The sequence below is a fragment of the Thecamonas trahens genome, assembly GCF_000142905.1.
Source record: "Thecamonas trahens ATCC 50062 unplaced genomic scaffold supercont1.31, whole genome shotgun sequence".
NCBI classification, from domain to species: domain Eukaryota; order Apusomonadida; family Apusomonadidae; genus Thecamonas; species Thecamonas trahens.
In genome coordinates this window covers 316,293-328,935 of record NW_013657649.1, presented here as the reverse complement: position 1 = coordinate 328,935, position 12,643 = coordinate 316,293, and the positions used below count along the sequence as shown (strand labels likewise).

At 66.9% G+C, this 12,643-nt stretch overlaps 3 protein-coding genes across 3 annotated transcripts in view; 1 reads left to right on the top strand and 2 right to left on the bottom strand.

Annotated features, from left to right (window-relative positions):
• Window positions 1–2,093, top strand: part of AMSG_07210 (peptidyl-prolyl cis-trans isomerase cyp15) — a gene marked incomplete at its 5' end in the record, with an annotated part of 2,897 nt that extends 804 nt beyond the window's left edge. Inside the window, one exon of the mRNA XM_013901198.1 lies at window positions 155–2,093. Within this exon, the coding sequence (XP_013756652.1) occupies window positions 155–2,072 (1,918 nt within the window). The 3' untranslated portion in view covers window positions 2,073–2,093. The remainder of the gene's footprint in view (window positions 1–154) is intronic.
• Window positions 2,085–9,359, bottom strand: AMSG_07209 (uncharacterized protein; the record flags this gene model as incomplete). The annotated part of the gene is made up of 2 exons (XM_013901197.1): window positions 2,085–9,091; window positions 9,252–9,359. 2 exons carry the CDS (start codon window positions 9,357–9,359, stop codon window positions 2,102–2,104), a joined length of 7,098 nt encoding a protein of 2,365 aa, XP_013756651.1. The 3' UTR covers window positions 2,085–2,101.
• A 2,498-nt stretch (window positions 9,360–11,857) lies between these two features.
• AMSG_07207 (uncharacterized protein) lies at window positions 11,858–12,513 on the bottom strand (the record flags this gene model as incomplete). The annotated part of the gene is made up of 2 exons (XM_013901196.1): window positions 11,858–12,373; window positions 12,490–12,513. The coding sequence occupies 2 exons, from the start codon at window positions 12,511–12,513 to the stop codon at window positions 11,858–11,860; spliced, it is 540 nt and encodes a 179-aa protein (XP_013756650.1).
• Between the last annotated feature and the right edge of the window lie 130 nt (window positions 12,514–12,643).

Here is a 12,643-nt window from a genome sequence, read left to right as displayed (position 1 = left end):
TCCACCACTTCGTCGACTCCCCCCACCCCCCACCCCCACCCCCCCCCCACCTCACCATGCCCCGCCGCAAGCGGTCACCCTCACCCCCTGCGCCCAACCCCACCGCCACCAAGAAGGCCAAGCCACTGGCACACTCCAGCCGGCGGCGACGCAGGTCACGCAAGTCGTCCACCTCGGCCACCACGGCCACACCCTCCACCTCCACCACCACCACCTCCTCGTCGGCGCCAGGGAGTGAGGCCCTGGCCCGACTGCCCAAGGCCACCATGTACGAGCGGTCGTACATGCATCGGACGCCTGTGGCAGCACTCGCCGTCTCCCACACCGACTACCTCATCACTGCCTCCCAGGATGGCGTGGTCAAGTTCTGGTACAAGACGCCTGCAGGCATCGAGTTTGTCAAGCAGTACAAGGCTCTCTCGGCATCGCTCCGGGCTCTGGCCGTCTCTGTCTGCGGGAGGCGGCTGGTGGTGGTGGGCGAGTCGGCTGAGCATGCTCATGGCCATGTCGTCAAGCTCTTTGACATTGTCAACTTTGACATGATCGCCATCGTCAAGCTCCCTTTTGTCGTCCTCACCGCCGCCTTTGTCTCGCCGCTCCTCGCAGGCTCGCCCGTCCTGGCCCTCGCCGATGTCAATGCCGCAGAGCCTGGCGTGTGGCTTCTGGATCCGGCTGCGCCCGATCCGCTCGCCTCGCTCCACCGCCTTCGCCTCCCGCACACCGCGCCCATCACCGCCCTCGCCTACAACGCCGCCTTTGACGCCGTCGTCTCGGTCGACATGGCCGGCGGCATCGAGACCTGGTCGCCCGTCGATGGCGCCACCCCCGACTACCTCGACTACGAACTCAAGAGCGACACCGCTCTCTACGCCCTCGCTGACGCCGGCGCGGTCGCCACCTCGCTCGCCGTCTCGCCCAACGGCAAGCTCTTCGCCATCATGGCCTCGGACCGCCACGTCCGCGTCTTCCGCTTCCTCTCCGGCAAGCTCTACCGTGAGTACGACGAGTCACTCGCCGTCGTCGCCCGCGCCCAGCAGACTCCGGCCTCGCCTTACGTCCTCGACAACATCGACTTTGGCCGTCGCTTTGCCCTCGAAAAGGCACTCGACAACGAGGCCGCCGCCGCCGCCGCCGCCCTCGCCGCCGCCGTCGCCGCCGGCGACTCGCTCCCGCCGCCCGGCCCGCCGCCTTCCAACGCCGTCTTTGATGCCTCCTCGCGCTTCCTCCTCTACCCGACTCTCGCCGGCGTCAAGGTCGTCAACCTCCGCTCGAATCGCGTCGAGCGCCTGTTGGGCAAGGTCGAGTCGTCCGAGCGCTTCCTCGCCCTCACCCTCTTCCAGGGCGCGCCCAAGCTTGTCCGCATCGGCGCAGGCTCGTCCGCCATGGCCACCGTCCGCAACGACGACGACGCCCACGAGGACCCCACCCTTTTTGCTGCTGCTTACGGCAAACCGCGGTTCTACCTCTTCACCTCGCGCGAGCCTGTCCTCGACACCGACGACGCCGACGACGCTCGCGACGTCTTTAACGAGAAGCCCACCCGCGAGGAGCTCGTCACCGTCGTCGGCGCCGCCGGGCAGGCCACCGGCTCGGCTGCCGGCCCGGCCGCCGTCGTCCTCCACACCACCATGGGCGACGTCCACCTCGAGCTCTACCCGGACGCCGCTCCCAAGGCCGTCAAGAACTTTACCACCCACTGCGCGGATGGGTACTACGACGGCGTCGTCTTCCATCGCGTCATCAAATCGTTCATGATCCAGACCGGCGACCCCGATGGCGACGGCACTGGCGGCGAGTCCATCTGGGGCGCAGACTTTGCCGACGAGTTTGTGCCCACCCTCAAGCACGACGCCCCGGGTGTCCTCTCCATGGCCAACGCCGGGCCTAACACCAACGCCTCGCAGTTCTTTATCACAACCGTCCCCACCCCCTGGCTCGACGGCAAGCACACCATCTTTGGCCGCGTCACAAAGGGCCTGGACGTCGTCCTCGCCATCGAAAAGGTGCCTGTCGACGACTCGTCGCGCCCGCTCAATCCCATTTCCATCGTCTCCACCACCATCCCGTCGTAGCCCTGTAAAGGCTGGCGCGCTACAGTTCATTACTGCCACTCGGCCACGCCGCCGACCATCACCCGCCCGTCGCTGGCCACCGCGTACACGTACTCGCCGCTCGAGTCCTCCACCACACTCACGATCTCCGTGCTCACCGCATCGTACACATGCACGAGATCAAGGAGCGGCAGCGCGCGGACTTCGACCTCGCCCTCGTCGCTGGCCAGGTACAGGTACCGCCCATCGCACGAGAGAAGCATGGCCGACGCTCCCGACGAGAGTTCCTCTTCGCACAGAAGCTCCCCGTTGTAGGCAAAGACTCGGACGGCACCAGTCTCGGCGTGGTAGCTCACTGCGTGCGAGAGCGCAGAGAGGCCGACAAACGCCACCGCACCGCCACCCGCACCCACCAGCTCGTGCATCACCTCGCCGTCCGAGAGCGAGTGCATCAGCACCCGTCCGTCGCTTGCGCCCGAGACCACCGCATCGAGGCTGCTCTCCACCGCCACCGCCACAACTCCCGACTCATGTCCGTACAGCATCGCGTGCGGATGCGCCGCAAGCACTGTGCCGCGCTTGGCACCCGACGGATGCGCACCTGGTGCCAGCGACCACACTAGCACCTGCGACTGCGCGCATCCGGTCGCCACCAGCCCGCCGCTCCGTGACGCTGCCACACACTGGATCACAGAGTCCATGCCCACGCTCACCCGCTGCAGTACCCGCGCCCCGCCGTCGCCCTTGATCGCCGTCACCGTCAGCGTGTTGTCCCAGTGCCCGCACGAAATGACCACCTCGGGACAGCCGTCGAGCTTGCTCCGCGACGACCGCGGCACCCGCGTCACCGCGGGGAACGCCGCAGAACTCGCCACCGTGCGAGTGTTGGCAAACGCGTGCGCGTCAACAGCCACTACGCACTGCCCGAGCCGCCCACCGGCGCCGGCGCCGATCCGCTGCGCAAGGCTCCGTCCCAGCGGCACCGCCGCCTCTGACGCCACCACGACCTGCGGTGCCACCCGCTCGCTCGACGGCGGCTCTGCCACTGCCACTACCACTTCTTGATCCACGTTGACCACCACCAGCGCTTGCTGGACAGCCGTCGTCCCGCGAAGCGCGGACGGCGTCCGCACCACTAGCCCGAGCGCCGCCGCCACCGGCACCGCGCTCACCCGCACAGGCCCGTCGCCGAGGTACGACGAGAGCCTGGCCGGATTCACCCGCGGCACGAGCTCGCGGCCCGGGCCCACCGTCCGTGGCCCGCGCGCCGGATGCGGGCCGTCAAACAGCCGCGACGGCGTCTGCCCAAAGTTGGCAATCTGCGCCTCGGCCGCCGCCAGCTGCATCGGGTCGTCGATCGCCTCCAAATCCACCACGCCCTCGTAGGTCATGTAGTGGAAAACGTTGCGCGCCTCGACCGCCGCCTCGCCCCACTGCTTGCACCCAAAGATGAGGTCGATCCACTCGTGCAAGTGCTGAGAGACGTACTCGGACTCGAGCGCCCGCCGGTGGATGGCAACAAACTCTTGCGGCGTCTCGGCCCACGGCGGGAGAATCACGTTGTCGAGCCTGACCCCGTCCTGGCGCACCCCGAAATCAACCTCGTTCACATTCTCGAACATCTCCGGCAAGTAGTAGAACTCTGGAATGAGCTCCTTCACGTCTGCCGTCGAGTGCAGCACGCCCGAGAACGTCCGCGCCATCGAGTGGAACATCCGGTCGGCGTGGTCAAACTTGCCGCCGTTAAAGTGCGCAAACATCGAGGTGTACGGCTCGAGCCGCGCGAGGTAGTACAGCACTACTCCGGGCGACGAGTAGTGCGAGCCGTAGTGAAAGGCTGGCACCGACGGATCCGCCTCCTCCAGCGACGCGTACCGCTCCTCAAAGTACGCCAGCCGCTCCGCGTCGAGTGCCCCAATCGGCTTGGACAGGTCGCGATAGACGGCATGGTCGTCAAGCGATAGCTTCTCAGACTCGTAGTCGGCGAGAACCCACGGGAAGACCGGGTACTGTGAGAGGTCGTGGTAGCTCCGCCCGGCGAGCGTGTTGAGCGCCATCAGGTAGTCAAAGTTGCTGATCTCCCGCGCCACCCACGCCTCGGTCACCTTGGCCGCCTTGGCCAGCAGCGCAGGCGCTACTGCGTGCACCTCCACCAGGTTGCGTGGCTTGAGGTTGCTCACCGCCCGGATAATAGTCTTGCGGTCGCCTTCAGTGTCAAAGCCGAGCAGCACTGAGGAGCCATCCACAAAGAACAGCTCGAGTCCGCGCGGCCGGAGCAGCACCCGCCGCCCGTGGACCTTGGCCAGCGCATCCATCTCCCACGCCCGGTCGCGGAGAAGCTCATCGCGCAGGCTCCCAGACGCAAGCAAGTACTCGGGCACGGCACTCGCCAGTGCTTCGTCTGCCGCAGGGTGTGCCGTCCGAAAGAACATCCGCGACGAGGTCAGCTCAAACTCGCCAGGCACCTCAACAAACCCGGTGATGACTCGCGCAGGGACAAGGACGAGCGAGTCTTCAGTGAATCGGCTCGCCTGTGGCACGCCGTCCGACGGGCCGGCCTCGTCGTCGTCGGCCGGCCCGGCCTCGTCGTCGCCAAACACCCGCGAGTCCTTGTCCCCGCTCGAGAGACCGGTGGCCGGATCGTACGCCGAGTTGATGACAAGACCCTCGAGCGCCTCGTACGTCGGCGGCGCGTCGTCGGCACCGCCTCCGGCCTCCGAGCTCGTTCCAGGCCCATTGTCGCCTCCACCCGACCCGCCATGAGTCCGGCTGGAAATGAGCGCTGGCGAGTGGTCTGGAACCTGATCGTCGAGCACAAGCCGGATGCGGACGCGGTTGGGGCGCTCGCGCAAGTCGAGCGAGAACTTGCGGAGTGAGCGCGGGACCGCCCACGACGCTGTCGATAGTGTCAGAGTTTTGAACACGCTCGCCCACACCCGGGCCGCGTCGCGTGCATCGTACACTAGCGCATGGCAGTGGAGCGCGCGTCGCTGGGCCTCGCGCGCGCTTGCCTCGCCAAGCCACCCGCTTGTCAGCGCCGACGCAAGCTTGACTTCCTTCCACGTCACAGCCTCGGCCTGGCTCGCCTCGGCCTGCACCGTCCGCATGGCCGCATGCCGGGTCTCGCCCACCGCGGCGCCGTACTCAAAGCCTGCGGCGTCCACAGCCTCGCCGACCGCGGCACAAAAGGCAGCAACCTGCGCCGAGACTTGGGCATCGCGCCAGTCTACCCGCCTCACGTCCACGTCGAGCGAGACCAGTGACGGGCGGTGGACGGCCGCAACTCCAACCGCAAACTGATGGGTCACGCCCTGAATCGCTTCCTCGGCTTGGAAGGCCGTCGCCGGCGCCACAAGGAGAGTCAGCGCAAAGCTCAGCGCCTGAGCCACCACGCCCTTGCGCATGCCTGACAGCGCCGGCGCCGGCGCCACGCGCCCGGCCGCCAGCGCGCTTGCCTCACCGCACCCGCACATCAGCACCAAGCCTTGCCGCAAAAGCCGTTCGTAGGCCGACGTCTTGCGCCGAGCCTCCTTGGACCGCGCCGCGAGCTTGGACCGCAGGTGCGAGTACACCACGCGATGGAGCTCGCCGGCCTTGGAGTAGTCGTGCAGTGCGACCGCAGTCGACTTGGATGCGCTCCCTCCCGGCGTGCCGAGCGTCACCGCCGACGTCAGAAGCTCGTTCTGCAGCTGCATCAGCCGCGAGTCATCCGGAAACTGAAAGTCGACCTGCTGCATGGCCGCGACGAGTAGCCGGCCCAGCCCGCGGGCCACGCCCTCGCCGAGCGTCGCCACTGGCGGCGTCGTCACAGCTCCGGGCGGAAGTGGAACGAGGACCGCGAGCGCGGCGTCGACAGCGGCGCATGCCACCTCGTACAGGATCCAGCGACCCTGGGCATCACGCGGAATGCTGCTGTCGCTCGCGCGGTGCGCTGGCTGCGAGCGTGACGGCCCGCCGCCGTACGTAGGTGGCGGAACCGCGCTGCTCGCACCAGTCGAGCCGTCGTAGGTGGGCGGCGGCGTGGCGCTTGACCCCATGTGCACAAACGGAAAGGCAAAGACCAGCTCCTCAACCAGCGCCACCATGCCGGGCATGTTCTCCCGCAGCGACGCCAAAGCCTTGCCACTCAGCTCGACGCCGAGCGCGCTCGCGCCGGGATGGACCGCGACATGGTGGTCGGCCTCAGCAAACGGATTGCTACCCGAGCTCGCTGCCGAGCCTGCACCGGGCGCAACGGCCGCAACCGCCTCGGTGGCTTGGGTGGCACTGGAGAGGAGCTTGATAAAGAGCGCAGTTAGGAGCGAGTGAACAAAGGTCGGAGCGAGTCCCGACGAGGTGGCGGCGGCAAAGGCGAGCAGGGCCGAGTACGATCGCTCTACGGCCCGGGCGCCGCCCTTGGCGACGAGCGCATCGCGAAGGAGGAGGAAAAATACGTTGACGCCGAGCTCAAATACCACGTTCCGGGCGAGTGCACTCGCGTCAAGACAGCTTGCAGCCTCAGAGCCGAGCTCGGGAGCCGCCGCAGCCGTGTTGAGCACCGACGCCATGACCACGCCTGCTAGTTTGGCCTCCCATCCGGCCATTTGGATGAGGCTCGCGCGGGTCTCGGCCGAGTACCGCGCGAGCAGCAGCAGGTCCTGCAGCGCCTGCTCCTTGATTCGTGCTGACGTCGACCGCGCCACAAGGTCCAGGACCATCGGGAGGAGGCTCGGGAGGACAACTGGAACGCCGGGCGTGAGCGCGGTCTCCTGCAGGTGGAGCGAGACATCACCGAGAACGGCAGCCATGAGGATGTTGTAGGCGAGCGGAGAGAAGGTCATGGTCCGCAGCGCAGGCTCGAGCATAGCCGGGCCGAACCCAGTGGCGGCCACAAACCGGGCGAGCTTCTTGGGCGAGGAGGCACGGGCAAGTGCCACAAAGATCGCTAGCGCCACCTTGAGCGCAAAAAGGCCGGTCCGGACCGATGCCTCGGCCGAGAGCAGCCGATCGAGGGTGGCAAAGAGGGCGACCAGTGCACGTGGCGGCGGCGAGACCGGGACCAGCCACTCGGCGAGCGAGGGGCCGGAGAGGACAAGGACCAACACAAGCTGTAGGACCTCGACAAGTGCCTCGGGGTCGTTGACGGTGATGAGGAAGCGGAGCAGGGCGCCGAGCTCGGCCTCGTCCAGATGTTCGCCGGCCACCATGTTCTTGATTGACTTGAGCAGGGCACGACGAGTGTCGCGGAGCATATCCGGGGAGCGGGCAAGCGGCGGCGCGGCGCCAGAGCTGGTGGCGAGGCGGGCAAGCGCCCGCTCCGGGACGTCGAGGTAGGCGTCAGCAATGGCATCGAGAAAGTAGCCAACGCCAAAGGCCGCACGAAAGTAGGCCGGCGAGGCCTTGACTCGGACGGAGATGAGGGCGTTGCGGGCGCGCATGGCATCATCGGGCACGTGGCTCCAGAGTGTGCCCGGCAACAGGAGCTTGTCGAGGAGCTCGAAGCGCAGCGGCGGCGCGGCGGCGGCGGCAAAGTCGAGCAGGCCCGGGAGGGTGGGAAGGAGGATGGCGCCCAGCGCGGCCGGAGCGCAGGTGGTGAGCAGGTAGCCAATAAGGCGCATGGTCGGCGGCGTCGCGAGCGCGAGCTGAGCGGAGCGGTCGCGGATGGCAAGCTGGGCGACGAGGGCCCAGAGGGCGGCGCCGTCGACCTCGGTCAGCGGCGGGCCGAGCGCACCAGAGGCGTCCGACGGAGCCGGTGGGAGGTCAAGCTGGCCAAAGAGCGGGAGGAGGAGGCTAAGGCCGCCGACAGCATTGAAGACGTGGCGCAGCCTCGTACCCGACATCAGCTCCGAGCCGCGGAGCAGGGCGCCGTGGGCGTCCTGGTTAACCAGCGTGTCCGGCCGCTGGGCGAGATTGTACACGGTGGTGGAGAGGGAGCTCTCAGAGCCGCGCGGGTGAAAAGCAAAGAGCAGGCCCGAGGGAGGCAGGCCCGAGGCTGGCCAGGCAGCAGAAGCGGCGGCGCCCGATGACGACGCATCGCCGGCAAGCGGAAAGGCGACGACGCGGGCCGGGCCAAGCGCGTAGAGCAGGGCGACTTCGGACGCAGTGAGAGCCCGCGCAAAAAGGTAGCCCGGGCCGAGCTGTCCATGAAGCGAGTGTGCGGCGCGACCGGCGCCGATGGCGGCCACGTTGGTTGCCAGCGAGCACTGGGTCATGGGCACGTGCTTGAGCGAAGGGTACTTGACCGCCAGCGTGTCGACAAGCTCCCCATTGGCGTAAATGTTGACAGCTGATCTCGAGAAGGTCTTGGAGAGGTGGGTGACGACAACATGGTACCACGTGCCCAGCGAGAACACAAACTTACCGGCTTCGTAGTTGTCCTTGCCCTTTGTTGAGATGGAGCGGACAACGAGAACAAAACCGTTGGCGTCGACGGCGCCCGAGGCGATTTCGGCAGCATCAGGCTTTGCAAAGCATGCCTCAAAGCCAGCGCCCGAGTCGGAGAGGAAAGAGAAGACCCGAGAACCACCCAAAAACTCCTCAACCCGCAGCCAGAGTCCAACCGAGTAGCCAGCAGTGGGCCAGCCGGCCAGATCCGGGAGGACCAGGCCCGAGTCGCGGCCGTCAAAGGCCCAAAACACCGGCGGATCCTCCGGCTTTCCAAGGACCGCTGTCAGCGTCGCCAGCACGTGGTTGCGACCAGGAGGACGGAAACCGCGAGCTGTCGGCTTGAGCGCCCGCAGCAGGGCAGTGACGTCGGCGACCCGCACGTCGTACAGCAGTAGCGCCGAGAGCAGCGATGCAATGGCCCCGCCAGCACCAGCATCGCTCGTAGCCGCCGTCTCTGTCTGGCCGCTCGCTAGCGAGACCAAGAACGGGATGAGGCCCAGATCGTCATCGGTCAGCGCGGCGAGGTTGGCAAACGAGGTTGCAGCCAGCCGCTCGAACTTGCCGAGAACAGCAAGCTGCGACGAGAGCGAGAGCGAGGGGAACAGCAGCAGAATCAACCGGAACGCATCGCCATGTTCTGATCCCTGCACCACATTGCCATAGATATCAATGCTCTGTTCTCCACCAGTCCGCCATGGTTCCGTCGCCGTTCCCCCCACCACGCCCACTGTCCGCCCACTGTAGGTCGACCCCTCCCCTCCCCCCTCCCCCTCCCCCCCCCCCCCCCCCCGTCCCCACCACTACGGCTACCACAGGCATGACATCACGACGTACCATCTCGAACAGGGCATCAATGAGACTAGGGTCGGGTGCGCCTGTGGTCTCTACCGCCAGAACTAGAGATGCTAGCGCCTCCACGGACGAGGGCTCGGGCATGGCCATGGTCGGCCCCGAGTGCGGTGGTGCCGCTTGTGCGCCTGCGCCTGTGTGGCCATCCTCCATCACCCACCACCCACCATCACCCACTACCACACCACACACTGCCTGAGGTATGGATGACATAGCTCCCACCTTGGCCTGTCATAACCTCTCCCCCCCCCCTCCGATCATCCCCGCACGATCGGGTCCATGTCCATCATCAAGCCCCTCGCCCCCGCCCTGCCCCCGCCCTCAGCCACGACCAGCGCCCCTCCGGAGTGCCACTGCCACCACCTGCACGGTCACCGACCCATCGACCCACCTGTCCACTCCACTACCTACAACCTCGCTCCCTTTGGTGGCTGTGGCGGACGTCTCGTCTCGGTTGGCTGTGCTTGGCGTTGGACTCGCCATGTCCAAGTCGTGGGAGTACGAAGAGGTGTACGAGTATGAGGAGGTGTCCGAGTCAGACTCGCGGAACCAGGGCCGCAGTGCTCCACCGGACAAGCGCAGCAGGGGCAGTGCTGGCGGCGATGGTGGCGGTGCTGAGCTGGCGAGGATGCTGGCTGAGCTCGAGTCGGACGAGTCAGAGTTGGACGTTGATGGAGGTGCACATGGACGGGACGATCTGCTGGCCTTGCTCGGTGGAGCAGGCTCTGTTACTGGCTCGTCCAAGGGCAACGACTCGGTCTCGGCTGGTATTGACCCGCAGCTGGAGGCACTGATCAACGGTATTCCGCCCGATGAGTACTCGACATCGGGCGAGTCGCGCCGACCGCGCCCGCCGCCATCGGCTGCTGCGAGGGCACCACCTCCAGACCCGGCCCATCTCGCTGTCCCGCCGCCGCGCAAGCTCCGTCGCTCACGGTCAAAACGCGGGAGCGAGGGCCAACCGGCGACTGCAGCTCCGTCGCGGGCCGAGAGCCAGAATGACCAGCTGCTCTCGTCGTTGCTGCAGAATCTCGGCCGGCCCTCGGACGGCGAGGCGTCATCGACAGGCTCCAGCGTACGCGAGCGGATGCGAGCGGAGCCCGGCTCGGCGCCGCCAGCCAAGCTGCGGCGGTCTGAGACCAAGTTGCTTCAAAACGATGTCCTTGCCCTGCTGCAAGGCATTGACGAGGCCGGCTCCGGCTCTGCCACCGGATCGGACGATCCGCGGGCCGAGCGGAATCTCGCTGGTGTTTCCAGCGCCGCCGACCTCATGGCGCTCATCTCCCAGATGGATCCTGGCGGCACGCCTACCGGCGGTGACGGCATGGCTCGATCCAGCTCGCGCAAGTCGCTCAGGAAGAGCTCGTCGAAGCGGGCGCTACCGGCTCCTGTCTACCAGCCGGAGCTACCGACGTTGCGGCCGTACCAGCCGCCGCCGCCTCGGGCGCCACGGGCGCCCGCGCCGCAACCTCCCTCAGCGGCCATGCCGCCGCGGCCTCCACAGACCATGTCGGCCACTGCAGCCAGACCGGCTGCGCCGCCGCTGGTGCTCGGCACCAAGGCGCGCCGCGACTTGCGCGCGCTCAACAACTTGCTCGCTGGCATTGATCTCGACGCGCTTGAGCGCGGCGAGTTTGATTCGTCCGACTCGGACCCACTATCGTCGTCGGAAGAGGCACTTATCGTGGTCAATGTCGACGGTGGTGGGCGAGAGCCCAGCCGAGCACGGAGCAGGTCGCGGCGGTCGCGCGCCGACGGGAGCGAGCGCAGCGCGCGGTCGCGGATCCGCCGAAAGCTGACCAGCGCACGGTCGCGGGTGCTCGACTCGATTACCACCCACTATGATTTGCTCGAGGAGGGTGTGCTCAATACGCCACACTACTCCACAGCGCTGCGCGCCCTGCGGTTCATGGCTTCGTTTAACGAGCACGACGTTGTCGGCACCCAGCGGCTATGGGCAGTGCTCAGCCGCGTCACCCGCGATCTAGCCCACAAGCAGTACGCGGCAGCAGCCGACGCCGAGTTTCTGGTTGTTGATCCAGTGCTCTACGCTCGTTACGGGCCGGATCGGGTTCTGCGCTCGACGGTGTCGCGGGCGGTGACTGCCGGTGGCGACGGGGCCAGCCCTGCGCTCGACGACGTGCCCGAGATCGCGAGCCTCCGCAACCAGATTGCCAAGGTCACCCACCGGCTGCAAGCGCGCCTTGCCGAGCTGCAGGAAACCCAACGTGAGCTGGAGAACACGCTTGCGTACGGGGATGTGGCCCAGACGCTGGTCCCAGCGTCGCAGGTCGCGCGGGTCGAGGCCCACTACCGCCGGCTCACCTCTGCGGCGCTCGACATGCTCAAAGCGCGTGACGCACGAGTTGCCCAGCTCCGGGCACACCTGGAGGCGGCGCGCGCTCGTGAGCCGCTCACGATCACCCGCGGCGAGGAGGCCCAGCTCTCAGTCCTGGCCTCGGCCGAGGCGACGAGATACCGGAGCCAGTGCGCACAGGCCGAGGCCGGGGTTCTGTTCTAGCCGAGGACAAGGGGGGGCATAAAGGCGACGGGACAAAGAGGCGGAGCGGTGTTACTACTTTTTGCCGAGGCTAAGCCTTGGCGCTGCCCTTTGCGACCTTTGCCGGCGAGTTGGGCGGTGGCTTGGTGCCTGCGGCCTTGGCGGCCTCGGTCGGGTTCTTCTTCGCAGCCGGCTCCTGGGTGACGACCGACTGGTAGGTCATGGCGTTGCGGAAGGTCGAGCCGTCCTTCATCGACGTGGCGTGCGACTTGTACTCGAGCGAGTCGGTCACACCGCGGATGGAGAAGAGGGCACGAAGCGTCTCAGAGATCTGGAACCGCACCGCATGGTTCATGTTGTCGGCGTTCCACACCGAGAGAAAGTTGCGCTGCGAGCGGATGGCGAGCACAATGGCGACCACGTCGGGCTCGCCAAACGCCTCGCCGATGGTCGCCAGAAAGAGCTCCTCCCACATGCGGTCCATCACATCGCCGCGCTTGTCGAGCTTGATGTTCCACGCGCCGCCGTTGGGGAACGCCTCCCACATCGGGTAGTGATGATCGCGCGAGAGGTAGTAGTTGGAGTCACCCGGGAGCTGCGACGGCCGCTTGACGTGTGTGTACGTCCTGTCGAGTTGCGATGATGGCGGGTGAGTGTGGAGCGAGGATGAAGTAGGTGGCGCAAGAAAAGTGAGTCATTGGCCCCGAGCCATTTGCAAGGTACCACCGACCCGTTTGAGAACAGCATGCGCAGCCGTCTTGGGGAACAGCAACTAGCAGCGGACTACCATGGTGCACACGCCCACAAACCTCCGTGCATGATAAGCATGGTGTGCATGGAGGGGGGGGGGGGGGGGGCGAGCAGTGGGACGGCCGTA